This window comes from Bidens hawaiensis, unplaced genomic scaffold, assembly GCF_021521415.1.
Source record: "Bidens hawaiensis isolate Kalapana, Puna unplaced genomic scaffold, B.hawaiensis_p1.1 tig00053861_1, whole genome shotgun sequence".
NCBI lineage: Eukaryota > Viridiplantae > Streptophyta > Magnoliopsida > Asterales > Asteraceae > Bidens > Bidens hawaiensis.
In genome coordinates, this window is record NW_027499679.1 from 80,936 (window position 1) to 95,265 (window position 14,330).

Genomic DNA, 14,330 nt, shown 5'->3' on the forward strand with positions numbered 1-14,330 from the left:
AGTAAACTTGAAAGATGATAATTTGGAGATTTGTCGGAACGACGAGTTTAACGCACAATGCCTAAAAAAAAGAAGTCTTGAATTTAGAAATGTTGTCTTGAAGTGTCACACCCCCTTAAGCGAATCAAAGCTGCAATCAAGTAATAAGATTATCCTATATCTTATGCAAAAATTTATTTAATGTTGATTTTTTTAACGAGTCGGGCTGGTTTGCAGGGAGTAATCTGAAGGAAAATTGAAGGGCATCTTGGGTTACACTGATGAGGATCTGGTCTCCACAGACTTTGTGGGAGACAGCAGGTAAAGGAATAATTGGCTACTTGTTAAGTGGTCCATGTATAATAAGCGTACGCATAAAGAATGAAATTAAAGTAGTGGAGTTATGATGTTATGTTACAGGTCTAGCATATTCGATGCAAAGGCTGGGATCGCATTGAATAAGAATTTTGCGAAGCTTGTTGCGTGGTACGATAACGAGTGGGGTTACAGTTCTCGTGTCGTTGATTTGATCGTTCACATGGCATCTGTGAAGTAAATTTTGTGAAGAGATGTTGATGTGTTGTTATCCAGCCAGGTTGTGTTGTGTGGGATCCATTACAAAGTAGATTTTGAGTAATAAAGTGTTGGGTAAGATGAATAAGGTGTTTTGGTCCTACCTGTCTTTTCATTGATGGGTAGGAATCAATTAAAATGTAGGTGATACCTTTTTTGTGGTGTTATGTTGTTTTTGGAGTGGGTGAACTTCTGTTTTATGAATTTTATGGTGCATTTTAAGACACATCTGGCTTTTGATGGTGTTTGGTTTGATGGGTAAGGGTTGAAACTTGAAACCAATAGAATTGAGAATCTGCAATACCTACATAGTGATTTGTGTTTAAAAGTCCATATCCTTTGTTTCTATCATTTTCTCAAATTTGGTGATGATTTTTAGGTTCAGTTTTTTCCTTAAAAGTTTTGTAATGGGCTTGTGTATGTGGACGTGAAGACATAGGACTCTGAAAAGTTTTTTTTTTACGTAAGACTGAAAAGTTTTTTTTTTTAGATCTGAAAAGTGCTTTTACGGTCTTAAAAAATAACCAAAATCCAACTTCTTCAAACCTCTTCACACCCTACCAACACCCACTATTCACCATCACCACCATCGTCTATCACCACCACCGCTCATCGTCCACCACACCATCACCATCTACCACCACTACTGATGACCACCACCATCATCGTATATCGCCACCACCCACCATTCTCCACCACCACTTTTCACCACCTACCACCATCGTCTACCACCAATCATCCACCACTACCATAGTTCGTCGGTTCGTATACTACCATCAATTATTTTAGCAGTCTACAGACGTTAAAAGCTAAACATTCTTTTTCTTGCGGACTGCAGAGGTCATGGTCCCCATTTTCTTCTACAGATGTCTGTAGATATGGTCTGCAAACTGCAGACATTTTACATCTGAAAAAACAAACAGCACCTTAATGAATATAACTTACAAACCTATATATTCTGCGCTAAAGATATATCAAATAATAAATGTAAAACGGTCGTTCGGTTTAAAACAGTTAGTTTCGACCTGTTAAAACTCTTAGAACTGAGTTGTGAAGCTGGTGATGTTCATTTTGTCGGGGAGTTTTTTTTCGGGGAATTTTCTGCAAAACGGATTATCTTGGATTTCTAAAAGTCATGATAACACTTTCAAATCAAAACTATTTGTAGTTCACAAATGACTTGATCGGATAAAAATCAAAACTGAGAGCAAGAATAAGTATGAAAACATGTTTGGATGTCCTTTCTAAAACATGTTTTGACCTAAAAGCTCATTTTGTTCAATGCATGTTTTGATGATTTGATTCCAGATTAATCCAAACACAATTTTGACTTATTACATACTAGGATATAGCCCGTCTAATATAAGGGTGGTTAAAAAAATGCAACAAAAAAATTAAATTTTAATAATATACATAATAGCATATCTTATGATTCATAAGATATAATAGTGATAAACAAAGTTTTATAATTCATAAATATCTAAAAATCTCATTGAATACAACATTTAAAGTTATATTTTGTAACTTTGTTAATAATTCTATAAATGGTAATAGTATTACTTGAAATCATAGTTGAATATATACTAATTGAATGACATATATAAGAATGGCTTACTTTTAACAGTATTGGTAGATTAGTCCATTTTTTAAATGTATATGATCAGTCTTTATAACAATCAATCAACGTATCAGTTTTGCATTAGTCCTTGCAATTAATTAATAATACTTTACCCCTAACTATTCATGGTTCTACACTCATTTAGCATACTGCATATCTAATTAAGTTGTATATGTCGTTAAATCTTCTTATCTTTCATATGTATTTCAACACCGATCAGTTTTCATGTACAAACAGTTATATATTTTTCTCTTGTTCGCACACCATTGATATTTTAAAAGTTACTGTCAAGTCCTAAATGTTCATATTTACATATAAAATGTCTTAAATATTTACTTTTACTTCCCAATATGATTGTCACCTTTGAATCATCCGTCGATGATCTATTGCCCTGGTGTGGCATCATGTGTTTATTTCAACCAAAGTTGTGCAGGATTTGAGTCCTAAATTAAGCATTTGATGGATTTTGATTAGTAGAAAATAGTAAAACTAAAGTCTACCGACTACACAAATTTGGTGCAACTGGAATATACGAAATTAGAGGGATAATGGACACAAAAAATGGATGAAAAATATTGCTTGATGGAGTTTAGAATCCCCGTCATTCAATATGCAAACATTTTATTTTCTTGTGGATTATGAAATTTCAATTTTTACTCTCTTATTGATAATCACAAGTGAACACCTCTCTTATCAAATTTCACTTTCTTATTATATTCACGTGTTGCCACCTCTCGATCAAATTTCACTTTCTCATTAATATTCACATCGTGAACACCTCTCTATATGATGTTCTCAAATAAAAAAAAAAAAAAAAAAAAAGTAAAAAACTCATTTTATTTAGTACCTAATAAGAACAATTTAAAACTTTGGGGTCTTTAAATTCTGATCGGGTCAAGTGGCGGTACCTTAGTTGCCCACAAAAAATATTTTATTTTTTACATTTAATAATTAAACGGCTATTCGTCTCGTCTCACCGTTGCAACGTCTGGGACTGACAACACTCGGTTTTACCAACGTCTGGGCTTTACCGACCTTTAGTTTACTTCCAGTAACGTAACGAACGTACTCGAAACCGACCGAATTCGCTTCAACTCACTGCCTCAACGCTCATGACCGACAACTCCTAGTTTTACCAACGCCCGAGTTTTACCAATTCATCGTCGCAGCGCCCGGGACCGACAACACTCGAGTCATCAACTCCAAGTTTTACCGATTGAATCAACGGTTTTCTAAGTAATTTATTTTTTTATATGTTACTTTACGAATTTATTTTTTGGGTTATAGAGCTTGAATTTTACCAACGTTGTTTATGCAGTGTCATAACGAGCGTAACTGAAACCACCCAAATTCGCGCCCACTCACCATCGCAACACTTGAGACCTACAATGTTCAAATTTTACCGACCGAACAAATGTCATTTTAAATGTTTTATTTGTTTATGTGTTAGTCTTTTTATATGTTAATTTGACGAATTTGTTTTTACGTGTCACACCCCGACTAAAGGCGGCGGAACATACCGAGGTGTAACGATTGTCCATAAGCACATGACACTAATTAAAGTGACAGTATTTAATAAACTCATTTCATTTCACAACATCGAAAATTTCACATAACAATTATCCATAAAATAACCATAAACAAGATATCACAAAATATGACAAATTTGATATTGTTCATTTTTACTAATATCCTAAGGTCTTTGATGTCGTTTTATTCACAATCATAAATCAACCAATATGCAAACCTGCAACATTTCATAAAATAAAGTTTGTCAACACAAAGGTTGGTGAGCAATTCATAAGTTTAATCATATTAGTATATAATAAAGATAGCCACAAAACTTGCATACGAAACGATAAATAAAAGTGGTAATTTGGATAAATAGATATCGATAAACACATTAGCGACACCTAGCTATAAGGGGATGCCAAATAGTCTAGGATTTTATAGTTATCGTTAATTGCATTAGGTTAACGACACCTTGCTATAAGGGGATGCCAAATAGTCTAGGATTTTATAGTTCCACCAACCAAAAGTGATAAACACATAGGCATATAAGCATAGAACACCAAATCGAGCAATTATTTAGGTAAAGTATACAACTACGTTTGTGGTTTAAGATTCAAATATAAAGCATTTTGTTGAATAAGTATGAAATGTCACCCCCAAAATAAAAGATGGAAAATGGGGTTTGAAGTACTCACCTTCAGGTAGTAAACTTGAAAGATGATAATTTGGAGATTTGTCGGAACGACGAGTTTAATGCACAATGCCTAAAAAGAAAAGAAGTCTTGAATTTAGAAAGGTTGTCTTGAAGTATCACACCCCCTTAAGCGAATTGCGGAAGCGTAAAACGGAAATGCAACAGATACAACTGGTATCAAATACATTGTTCATAAAGAAACATTACTAACTAATTTACGATATATTACATCGTTCTAATCTCTTTTACAGACTAGGTGATACAATCAAACCGGTTCTTCAATTACTTTACTTCTAACTCAAATGCCCACGACATCAATCATCAGTCAGACACGTAACGCACAGGAAATTACTTTTCATATCTGATTACCTGAAAAGCATGTTAAAACAGGTCAACTATGAATAGTTGGTGAGTTTCATAAGTTTAACGAAATCAGTTCTGCGTACCACACAGTCATAGTTTGTATGTATGCGCGTATGTAAAAATATGTATTTACGTTTGTATAAATATGTACAGCCATATTCTTGTGTGTGCACATGCACACATATAAGTTTATAATATAAATTCGAAATTTCGGTAAAATCGTGATTGTTTGTTCGTACTACCTGCTTCCAATTTCCGTGTTTAACCAACCATTGTGGACCCCCTTCCTCCCACAACGGTTTCACATAAACTCAACCACTGTGGCCCCCTTCCGCCCACAACGGTTCCGCGTTAACATCAACCACTGTAGTCCCCCTTCCACCCACAATGATTCCACATAAACTCAAACATTATATAGTGTACACGCAAATAATTAGTATATTCTACATATAGTATTTCCTACGGCTAATCACATAGCATGTATATAGACACATATACACATATAGTATTTATCACGTATCACCAAATACTGTGGGTCCCCATCCGCCCACAATACGCATAATCACATTATTTTCTTAACATTAATGTCATAATCAAGTTAGTTCGTTTAATAAGCAGAACTTGGCTCATAGGCCATACTCAACTTTAGTTTATAAGTTGCAGCAGAACTTGGCTCATAGGCCATACTCAACACTTTAGTTTAGTAAGTTACAGCAGAACTTGGCTCATAGGCCATACTCAACTTTAGTTTATAAGTTGCAGCAGAACTTGGCTCATAGGTCATACTCAACTTTAGTTTAGTTCTATTGTGGCCCCCCCTTCCGCCCACAATAGCCCCATTGGTCATTACAGGCCACGTTATTTCCTCAACCTATTGTGTTTAGCATTATATAGCGTATTTGTATAAACAGGTTGTCACGTATGATTTCATTATGTTTTGGCATTCGTAGTGTTTCCATTTAATATATCAATCACGTAATAATCACCTTTCCTCAGCACGTAGTTTATCATTATGTTTGTAGGAATTTTTCATATATGAAGGTTCAGGTATTTTTCGTTCTGAACCGTTTTCAGATAGATAATGCATATGAACATGCTTTTCACCCCAAAAGTTTGTAAACAGTTTGAAAAGAGGGGTCATGAAACTCATGGTTTTGTAGGCACTCAGTGCGAGATCAACTCGGGGTTCGTTTCCCTTGCTATCACTTAGTCTCTATAGTCCATATTATAATAATATTAATATTTTAATATTATTATAATATCGGTACTAAACTGGGCTGTATAACTAATCTGAGTATAGCTGGAACGCCCAGAAAGTGACAATAGGCTTAGGTTGTGATGTTGTTCAATGTCTAATACTTAAAACCGAACTTGGCTCAGATTCCCGTTTTCCCAGCTGGGCCAAGTTGTTTGTTTACGCGTTCAGAAAACAGTTATGGGGAAATAAGCTTGGGTAATGTATTGGTCAATAAAATGATTAAGTTATAAAGAAGGATCACATACTGGGGTACCGGATTAGCCTCGGGGCCCGTTTCCGTTTATTCAGTTTGATTTAAGAAGAAACGCGCACAATCTATCCGGATTGTCCAGGTTTCTCATAGAAAAGTTCGTTTTTACTTAATTAATCCAAAAATATGATTTTTGATCACTCTTGGTGTTTTGATATTCCAGCAGGTTCGTTAATCGCGAACTTGCCGGTTTTTATTAAAATTGAATTTGTTTAATCTTCAAATTAGCATAATTAATTAAACATTAATCATTAAATTATGAAAATTTAGCCACTTATCAAATAAAATATGTAGATTTTTATAAAAATATTTCTGAAATTATTTACTGATTTAATAATTTATAAAAATTCATTTTATCAGCTATATTTCGCCTGAAAATCGTCCGCTTATCCCAAACAATTTCCAAAAATTCCACCAAAATTCCTCAATGCTCAAATCATGTCCCAAAACAACCTGTATCAATTCTAGAACGTAAAAAGCTCGTGCGATATTCTTTTCGGCCCAAATTCGGCTATAAAAATTCACACAAACGCATATACACAAAACACCTTTAGACTTCTCCAAATGATCCCAAAATTCATATGTTATGAAAATACATCAAATCTCAGTTCCTAGAATAATTTCATAATTTTTGAAGTATTTTAGCTATTTTTCCCAAATAATTGTTCAAATTCGGTAATAAATTCGCCAAATATTCTCGGATGGTCGAAAAATTACCAAATTTAAACAGAGATTTATTGACATGGTTACTGATGTTCCTGAAAAATTTCAAGTCCTAAAAATATTCACATCACAACCTTAACCTAAACAGCCCGTAAGCGAGTGTTTCGGCATTACCTTAGCGGGTTTGGCTCGTTTCCGACTTTCTAATCAAGTTTTCAGGTTCTTGTGCTTCTATGCAAGCTCGATACAAGTCCTATATCTCAAACCAAGCAATTTTTCATCAACATAACAGCCCTTAACTTAGGGTTTCGGCTAGTGCACAAAAACGAACTTTTAAACCGTAAAAACGCCGTTTCAACCCTTTAATCCGTGTTTATGGCAAAAAAAAACTATCAAAACAGGTTCCTTACCATGTGTATGATCAAAACATGTTTATGGACCATTTTTGGGATTTTTACATGGTTAGGAATGATTTTTAGTAATCAAGACATGTTCTTATGGTATTAAACGAGTTTAAACAAGCCGAAAATCGTTTATTTAAGACCTCTTTACCTTGTTTCTTGCTGGTTTTTGGCTGGAGCAGAACTTGTGTCCAGAGTTTTCAAGAAAATGATGTTAGAAATATCTTGTATCTAGTTTATATGTGAAATGAAAAGAAAAGGGGTAAAAGTCTTCTTTGGCGGGTTTGGCTCGTTGGGTCTCCTTTTGGGCCCATTTGGCCTACTTTTCTCGATTTACGTGCCCGAATGTGAAATGCCGAGTCCAAATTTAGTTCGGGCTCGGTTTTTGGCGCGAAAAACTTATCGGGTGCGTCAACGGAGCGAAAACGAGTGTTTTTCGGCTAGTTTTGTGTAAAATTATAAAAACATACTATATGTCTGTAAAAATCGAAAATATTTTCACGGATCGCTTAAAACATTTCAAATAAGTGGTTGGTAAGTCTTTTTCGGCTTAACGGATGATACAATGCTTGGTTTGTAACTATCTTTCGCGTTTAAGTCTATAGCGGATAGTTAAACGAGCATGTTTTCGTTTAACTTGTTTGCTATCGAACTAAGGTCATATTATCAGTATTTTAGCTTATAATAGACATATATCTCGTATAGATGGCCCCTCAGGATATCTGGGTCATAACCAGACCCATTCGGCTAATCATTCGTTCGTTACGCAATAAGCGGTTAAACGCTTATTCGAGTTTGTAAGTACTAAGGTGTACTCGGTTTTGCCACAGATGTCACATAAAGGTCTTTAATCAAAATAAATGTTGAGAAATGTAAATAATTAAAATTCAAGGTTTAAAATGTAACTATTTAAGAATTTATAATAATAACCCTTTAAAAATGTAAGTTTGCTCGAAACCGAGTTAAAGTATCTAACCTTAATATTTACTCAACCTATGTTAAGTAATAAGGTGGGAAAAATGAAAGAATGCAAATCCCTTTGGAATAAAGATACTAAAACGGTTTTTTTTATCGAGTGTTCGGGTTGTCGGCTCAGGTCTTGATAATTGGTCAAACCCAGAGTCAACTTTCCAAAATATTGAATGTTATGAGATAACTCAATAAAATTTAATAAGACTTAACCAAGTATGTAGTTCCATTGTTTTAGAACTAACAACGCACGTTAAGCGAGTGTTCGGTTTTGTCGGTCCAAACTTTGTTATGAGATCAAGTTGGATCCAACATTTCCAAGTACTTAAGAAAATATTTAAAAATCAATTTGTAACTATTTTTAAAGAAATATACAAATCTTGATGGCTAAAAAAAACACACTTGTGTGTCTTAAGCGAGTAAGAATCGGTTTGGTTTCCACATGTCCAAACACTAAATAACTTGTATAATAATGTACAAATAAAAAAAATACTTTAAGTTTTACAACCAAAAGTTAACAATAAAGTCTTTAAACAAAAGTTCGGTTTTTGGTTTGGATCGTGTTTCGGATTAAGACCGAGGTAAGATTCTGCAAACCCATAACCATAGAATTTGTAAAAATGATTTTAGAAAGTTAGATCTAACAATAAGTATGTTTAAACAATTATTTAACAAAACTAGTACCAAAGTTCGATTTACGGTTAAGAGCTATTTACAGTTAAACCGAAGCATAGACTCTTAAAAACCCATAACCATGGAACTTGTAAACATGACCAACAAACTAAAAAAGCAAGATTAATATGTATGAACAAGTTATATAGATGTATATATATCAAGGACACGAAGTCCTCCATGAAGCCTTGCCTTATGAGGTCTGAAACCTCACCGACCGGAATCAGAGAAGTAACTACCAAAGGTAAACAATGGGTGTATATTATATATATGTTGCACAACCATAAACAAGTATTAATAAGGCTACATAAACTAATTAAGATGAAAGACTAAAAACCTTCAAGAACACTTAAGAAGATAACCTTGAATCTTTGATGTTTGAGAGAGTTTTTTTTTTTTTTTTGAGTTGTAGCAAGGGAAAATGAAGAGGAAAGGTGGTGTATATATAGGGTAATGTTGGTGGTCAAATATGGGTGTGAGACACAAGAGTTTTCATGCAAAATGGATCAAGACAAAAACATAAAACAACAAAAAAATAATAAAAAAATAAATAAATAAAAATAAAGGTATGATGTTTTCAAGACCCAACAAGTGTGAAACAATATTGTAACATAAATCCATCATTTTGATTATAATATAAGCTTCGGTTTACAAATCGGGTCGGTTTACATAATAAACAAATACAAAAACGAATACAAACAAGACTTGAAATTGACGAATGTCACATCACGTTTCAACGCTTGGGTATTACGAACGTTACATATACCATAACGAACATAATCGATACTGACCGACTTCGCGACAACTCAATGTCAAAACTCTTGGTTTTTACCCCCAAGGTTTTATCAACTCTCAGGTGTTATCGACCGAATAAATACCGTTTTAAATATTTTAATTTGCTATATGTTACTCAATAAAACCCAAACCCACATTAGTGCCCCACTTATGATGGGTACATAAGCAAATTTGATCTACCTGGCGTGTTATTCAACCTGTCTAACGCAAACACACCGAATAAAACATTATTTTATTAATAAACGCCTTCAATATCTTTTGTTTTTTCTTCCCAGTTTGTTTATTCACAAGTAAACACCCGTGAAATCTTTGGTCTTACTTCATAATCATGATTTTTTCACATTTTAATAACCTTGACTTATATTTGCTTTCTAAATATTTATGCTTATATATGATAAACTTTGTAAATTGTGTGATTAATTATAAAGTTTCGTTTTTGATGATTATAAAATTGAATCTTTTTGAAAATTTTATGTTGGATTAAGCTACAAAAAACTTAAATAGAAAAGAAATTGGACAGAGAACACCTCCAAAAATTTCAACTTTCTTCCTTATTTTGTTTTGTTCATTCCACATAAAACACATATATCCCAACATTTTTTGCCATAAAAGATATCATCGGTTTTACGGAAACATTTCTTTATTTATCCATAAAGAAATCATCGCATCACATCACCCTCCACACAATTTAAAAAACGAACATGTTTAATAGCAACCACAAAATAACTAAAAAATACCATAGTTTCAATATTCTTTCCTTATTAAAGTATTTTAATTAGCGTAAAGACAATAATCCAGAAAAGCATACAACTTAAATCAGTTTTAATTTAGTCATTCTGAAATTCAGCATGAAATACTAGCTAGAAAACTAATATAAAGTGAAAAGAATCACCAAATTATAAGGATTATTTGGCTGAAATAATGATTAAAAAAAATCATAGCACCCAGAAAAATTATTTGAAAAAAGAATACCAAAACCTAGTTATAAATCATTATATGATTTTTTGTCTTTCATATGAAAGATATATTAGCAAGCCAGAATCAATTGGAAATCACTAATTATTCCATGTCCTCATGACTATCTATCTACAAGACTATAAGAATGCTGATTTTCTCTCATATTTATTCCAATTAGTATAATTACTGATCACAATTACAAAAATATTAATTAAGAACATTGAGATCTTGTTCTTTAAGTTGTTTCATTCAAACCCATAATTCACTAGTCATTAGTTCAAAACTGCACACGAAAACTAGTATATCATCATCATCATACTACTTGATAATATCATCACTAAAATAAAATAAAAATATTTACAATTAAAGGTGATGATGTAGCTTTACCGACCCAAACTTAACGCCGCTTTAACGTCCAACCGCCATGCGCAGGCACCACGTTCCATCCGCCAAACGTCACACGGCAAAGTTAACGTCGGAGATAACGGTGACGGAGTTTGTTCTTGACTGTTAGCTGCAGAGGTAACCTTAACTTTACACGTGAAAGCTGGATATGTTACCGGTAACGGCGTCAGTTTATCCTTCCGAACTAACACCACCGCGATATCCTCTCCGTCGGTCACGTGTCGTCCTACTCCCGCCATCTGTCTATACGCCTTGTTCGTCCACACCACCCTATCTTCACCGTCCGATATGAACCCTGGACACGTGTCCTTCTCCATGTTCTTCACTCTCTCCTCGTCCGTACGCCCTAACCCTTCCGAATCCACGAACGTGTCCGTCACGCATTCCACCGTCACGTTCGACACCACTTGTGGCTGTCGTGACGGTTTTAAACCAACCGTGTCAACTCTAATTTGCTTTGGGTTCAGGTTGTTGAGCTTGTTAAAGCTCAACCACACTGGCGTCTTTAGAGTTGACACGATTGTTGTCTGCACCGGAGACATCAGATCTGATTTGTTTTCCTTCCGATCTGGTGTCTCGGGTAACAGTGGAAGCGTCACCACCGGCTGTGTAGTCACAGCCGGTGATGCCTTCTTCTTCTTCTTATTAATATTAATATCCTCTTTTTTCCTTTTGTTCTTGTTAACCCTAACGTACTTTCTCTTACTTCTTCCGCATTTAACATACTCCTCGGAACCTGTTGCGGAACCACCCGAACCGGCCGCAACGGGTTTTGGGGCGATCGGGCGGAACTTAAGCATTATAGTTTCCACCTTAGACATGCCGTACATCCCACAACCACCACCACCACCGTACCTTGCTATACAATAACCACCTGATCTCCCACTCATCTCTCCTACCAGCCACCACCACCACAACCTAGTGTTTATGTTACTGAATGATAATTTGTGACGAATATTGGAGGATAGGGTTGGTATATAAAGAAGAGGAAGATGGGCCACGTGTGACGACAAACGGTGGAACAGGGGAGAGAGGTGATTGGTGGAGAGAAAAACGTGGCAAGCGGGGCCCACGTGATAGATCCCGTCATTCTACGATTTGAAGAGAGCCAATGAGGTGAGGTGAGAAGAGGTGATGGTGTGAAGGGCACGTAGGGTATTGTAAACCAAATGCTTGGGGTTACCTGATAAAGCAAGTTGGAGGAGGGTTAAAATTATAACACTTTCTAGAAAAGGAGACACGTGGTGCAATAAACAAACGAAATTTAAAATCTAGGTAACCTTTTTTTCTGGCTCCATTTGAGTTTAAAATCTAGGTAACCTTTAATTTTTTTTCTGGCTCCATTTAAAATCTAGGTAACCTTTAATTTTTTTCTCTCCACCAATCACCTCTCTTTAATTTATTATATATAACAATTATAAGCTGCCGTTAACTTATGGTAACCTTTTTTTCTGGCTCCATTTGAGTTTTATAAAAGTGGAAATGCTGAGTAAATATTACCATAAGTTGTTTTTAATTTTTTTTTATCACGTTTTGTTATAAAAAAATGAAATGCCAAGTTTTTACCATTATTTTATTATATATAACAATTATAAGCTGCCGTTAAGTGTCGATTGGGTCACTTGGCGGTACCGTATTGGTCCTTAAATTTTGTTTTAGTTTCGGTACCATGCCGAACATAATGAAAACCGAATGAATTTGCGTAGGCTCACTGTAATTTGTTTTAATTTTGGTGGTTACATTAATGTGACCGAAATCAGCCGAATTTACGTAGACTCGTTGCCTCAACTTCCGGGATCGGCAATGCTCGGATCTTCCCAACGCCCAAGTGTTACCGGCTGACATCACTCAATTGATCCACCTCAAATTTTATATGATTTTGATTTATTTTTGGCTTTTAGTTCCGGTATCATAACGCATTTAACCGAAACCGACCGAATTTGCGTCGACTTACCGCCACAACACCCGGAACCAACACCGTTTGCGTTTATCATCGCCCGGGTTTTACCAACCTGTCCGGCGCAATGCGTCAGGTATAACACTAGTTTGTTTATATTCTGGACGAGAGTAAGATTTTGGTGTGGAAGTGTGGATGTTAAGTGGGAGATGAAACAAACATATATAGCGGGTAAATTGTATAATGCAGGACATGATGCTTGATTAGTTAAGGTATGTTTGGAATGAGGTAATATGGACATGAGAATGGAATTGATTATGAATGAAATGGATCATTACCATTTTATCGTTGTGTGTGATTGAATAACGTGAACGAAAGTAATCATTAATTTGTGTTGTTTGTCAGTCAAGAAATTGAAACAATGAAATACAAATGACAAAGACACCACTGCCTCAAAATAAAGAAAATTTTCTAAAATATAAAAAGATAGTGATGGTGGTGGCTGTGGTGAGGTGGTGATGGCAATGGTTGTGATCTTGGTGGTGGTTAGGTGGTAGTGGCGGCGGGGATAGTGGCTAGGTCGTCGTGTTAGTGGTGGTTAGGTCGTGGTGGTGGCGGCGATGATGGTGGTGATGGTGTTAAGGCGTGATGGTAGCGTTGAGAAATTATGATGAAAGATGAAAGTAATTGAAAAAAAAAGTAGGGGATGCAGATGATTGGTTTTGATGCGTTTAGAAAGTACGTGATTCTTTGCATAATAGATGATTTTATTCCATTGTAAACTAATGAAGTAAATTTTGACAAAGTTCTTTAAGTGTTAGGTTGGTGTCGTCGATGTGATCAAGCACCCAACATCCACATGCGTCACTTAAAGAGTTAACTCTCGTGAAGAATAGGTTACTTGGTTTTCGATGTTTCGGCCCACGCAATTCGAGTTGCCAAAAGTGCTAGTAATAGGTGGAAATTTTGAAAAAGGTCGAACAAATGGTGGTTAGTTGTGGACAAACGAAATTGACGCTGGCTCTTCAATTATGAATGAGGGGGCGACTTAAAAGTGATTTAGAGTTAACCTCATACCATAACTGTAAAAGTGCATATTGCATTGATAATTTCATAACCCTAAAATAAAAGTATGACCCTTTATTTACATGGTGCAATACAAATAGAGTATCTCTTAAAGAGACAAATATAATTACAATAAGTCATGTAAATAATATAAACTAACAGAAGGATGTTGATATTCACGTTATACCAGAAAAAAAAAAAAAAACAACCCCCTAGGATAAATATGTATTCAAAGTCACGTCTCGACCCAACTTTATGG

At 35.0% G+C, this 14,330-nt stretch overlaps 1 protein-coding gene and 1 long non-coding RNA gene across 2 annotated transcripts; one reads left to right on the forward strand and one right to left on the reverse strand.

The window, feature by feature from the left end:
- The first annotated feature begins 206 nt into the window (after positions 1 to 206).
- Positions 207 to 778, forward strand: LOC143600263 (uncharacterized). The gene is made up of 2 exons (XR_013147444.1): positions 207 to 300; positions 400 to 778. It is a non-coding gene; the product is annotated as an uncharacterized LOC143600263 (long non-coding RNA).
- Positions 779 to 11,087: 10,309 nt separating this feature from the next.
- Positions 11,088 to 11,999, reverse strand: LOC143600254 (uncharacterized). The gene has a single exon (XM_077077997.1). It carries the CDS (start codon positions 11,997 to 11,999, stop codon positions 11,088 to 11,090), a length of 912 nt encoding a protein of 303 aa, XP_076934112.1.
- Positions 12,000 to 14,330: the final 2,331 nt, after the last annotated feature.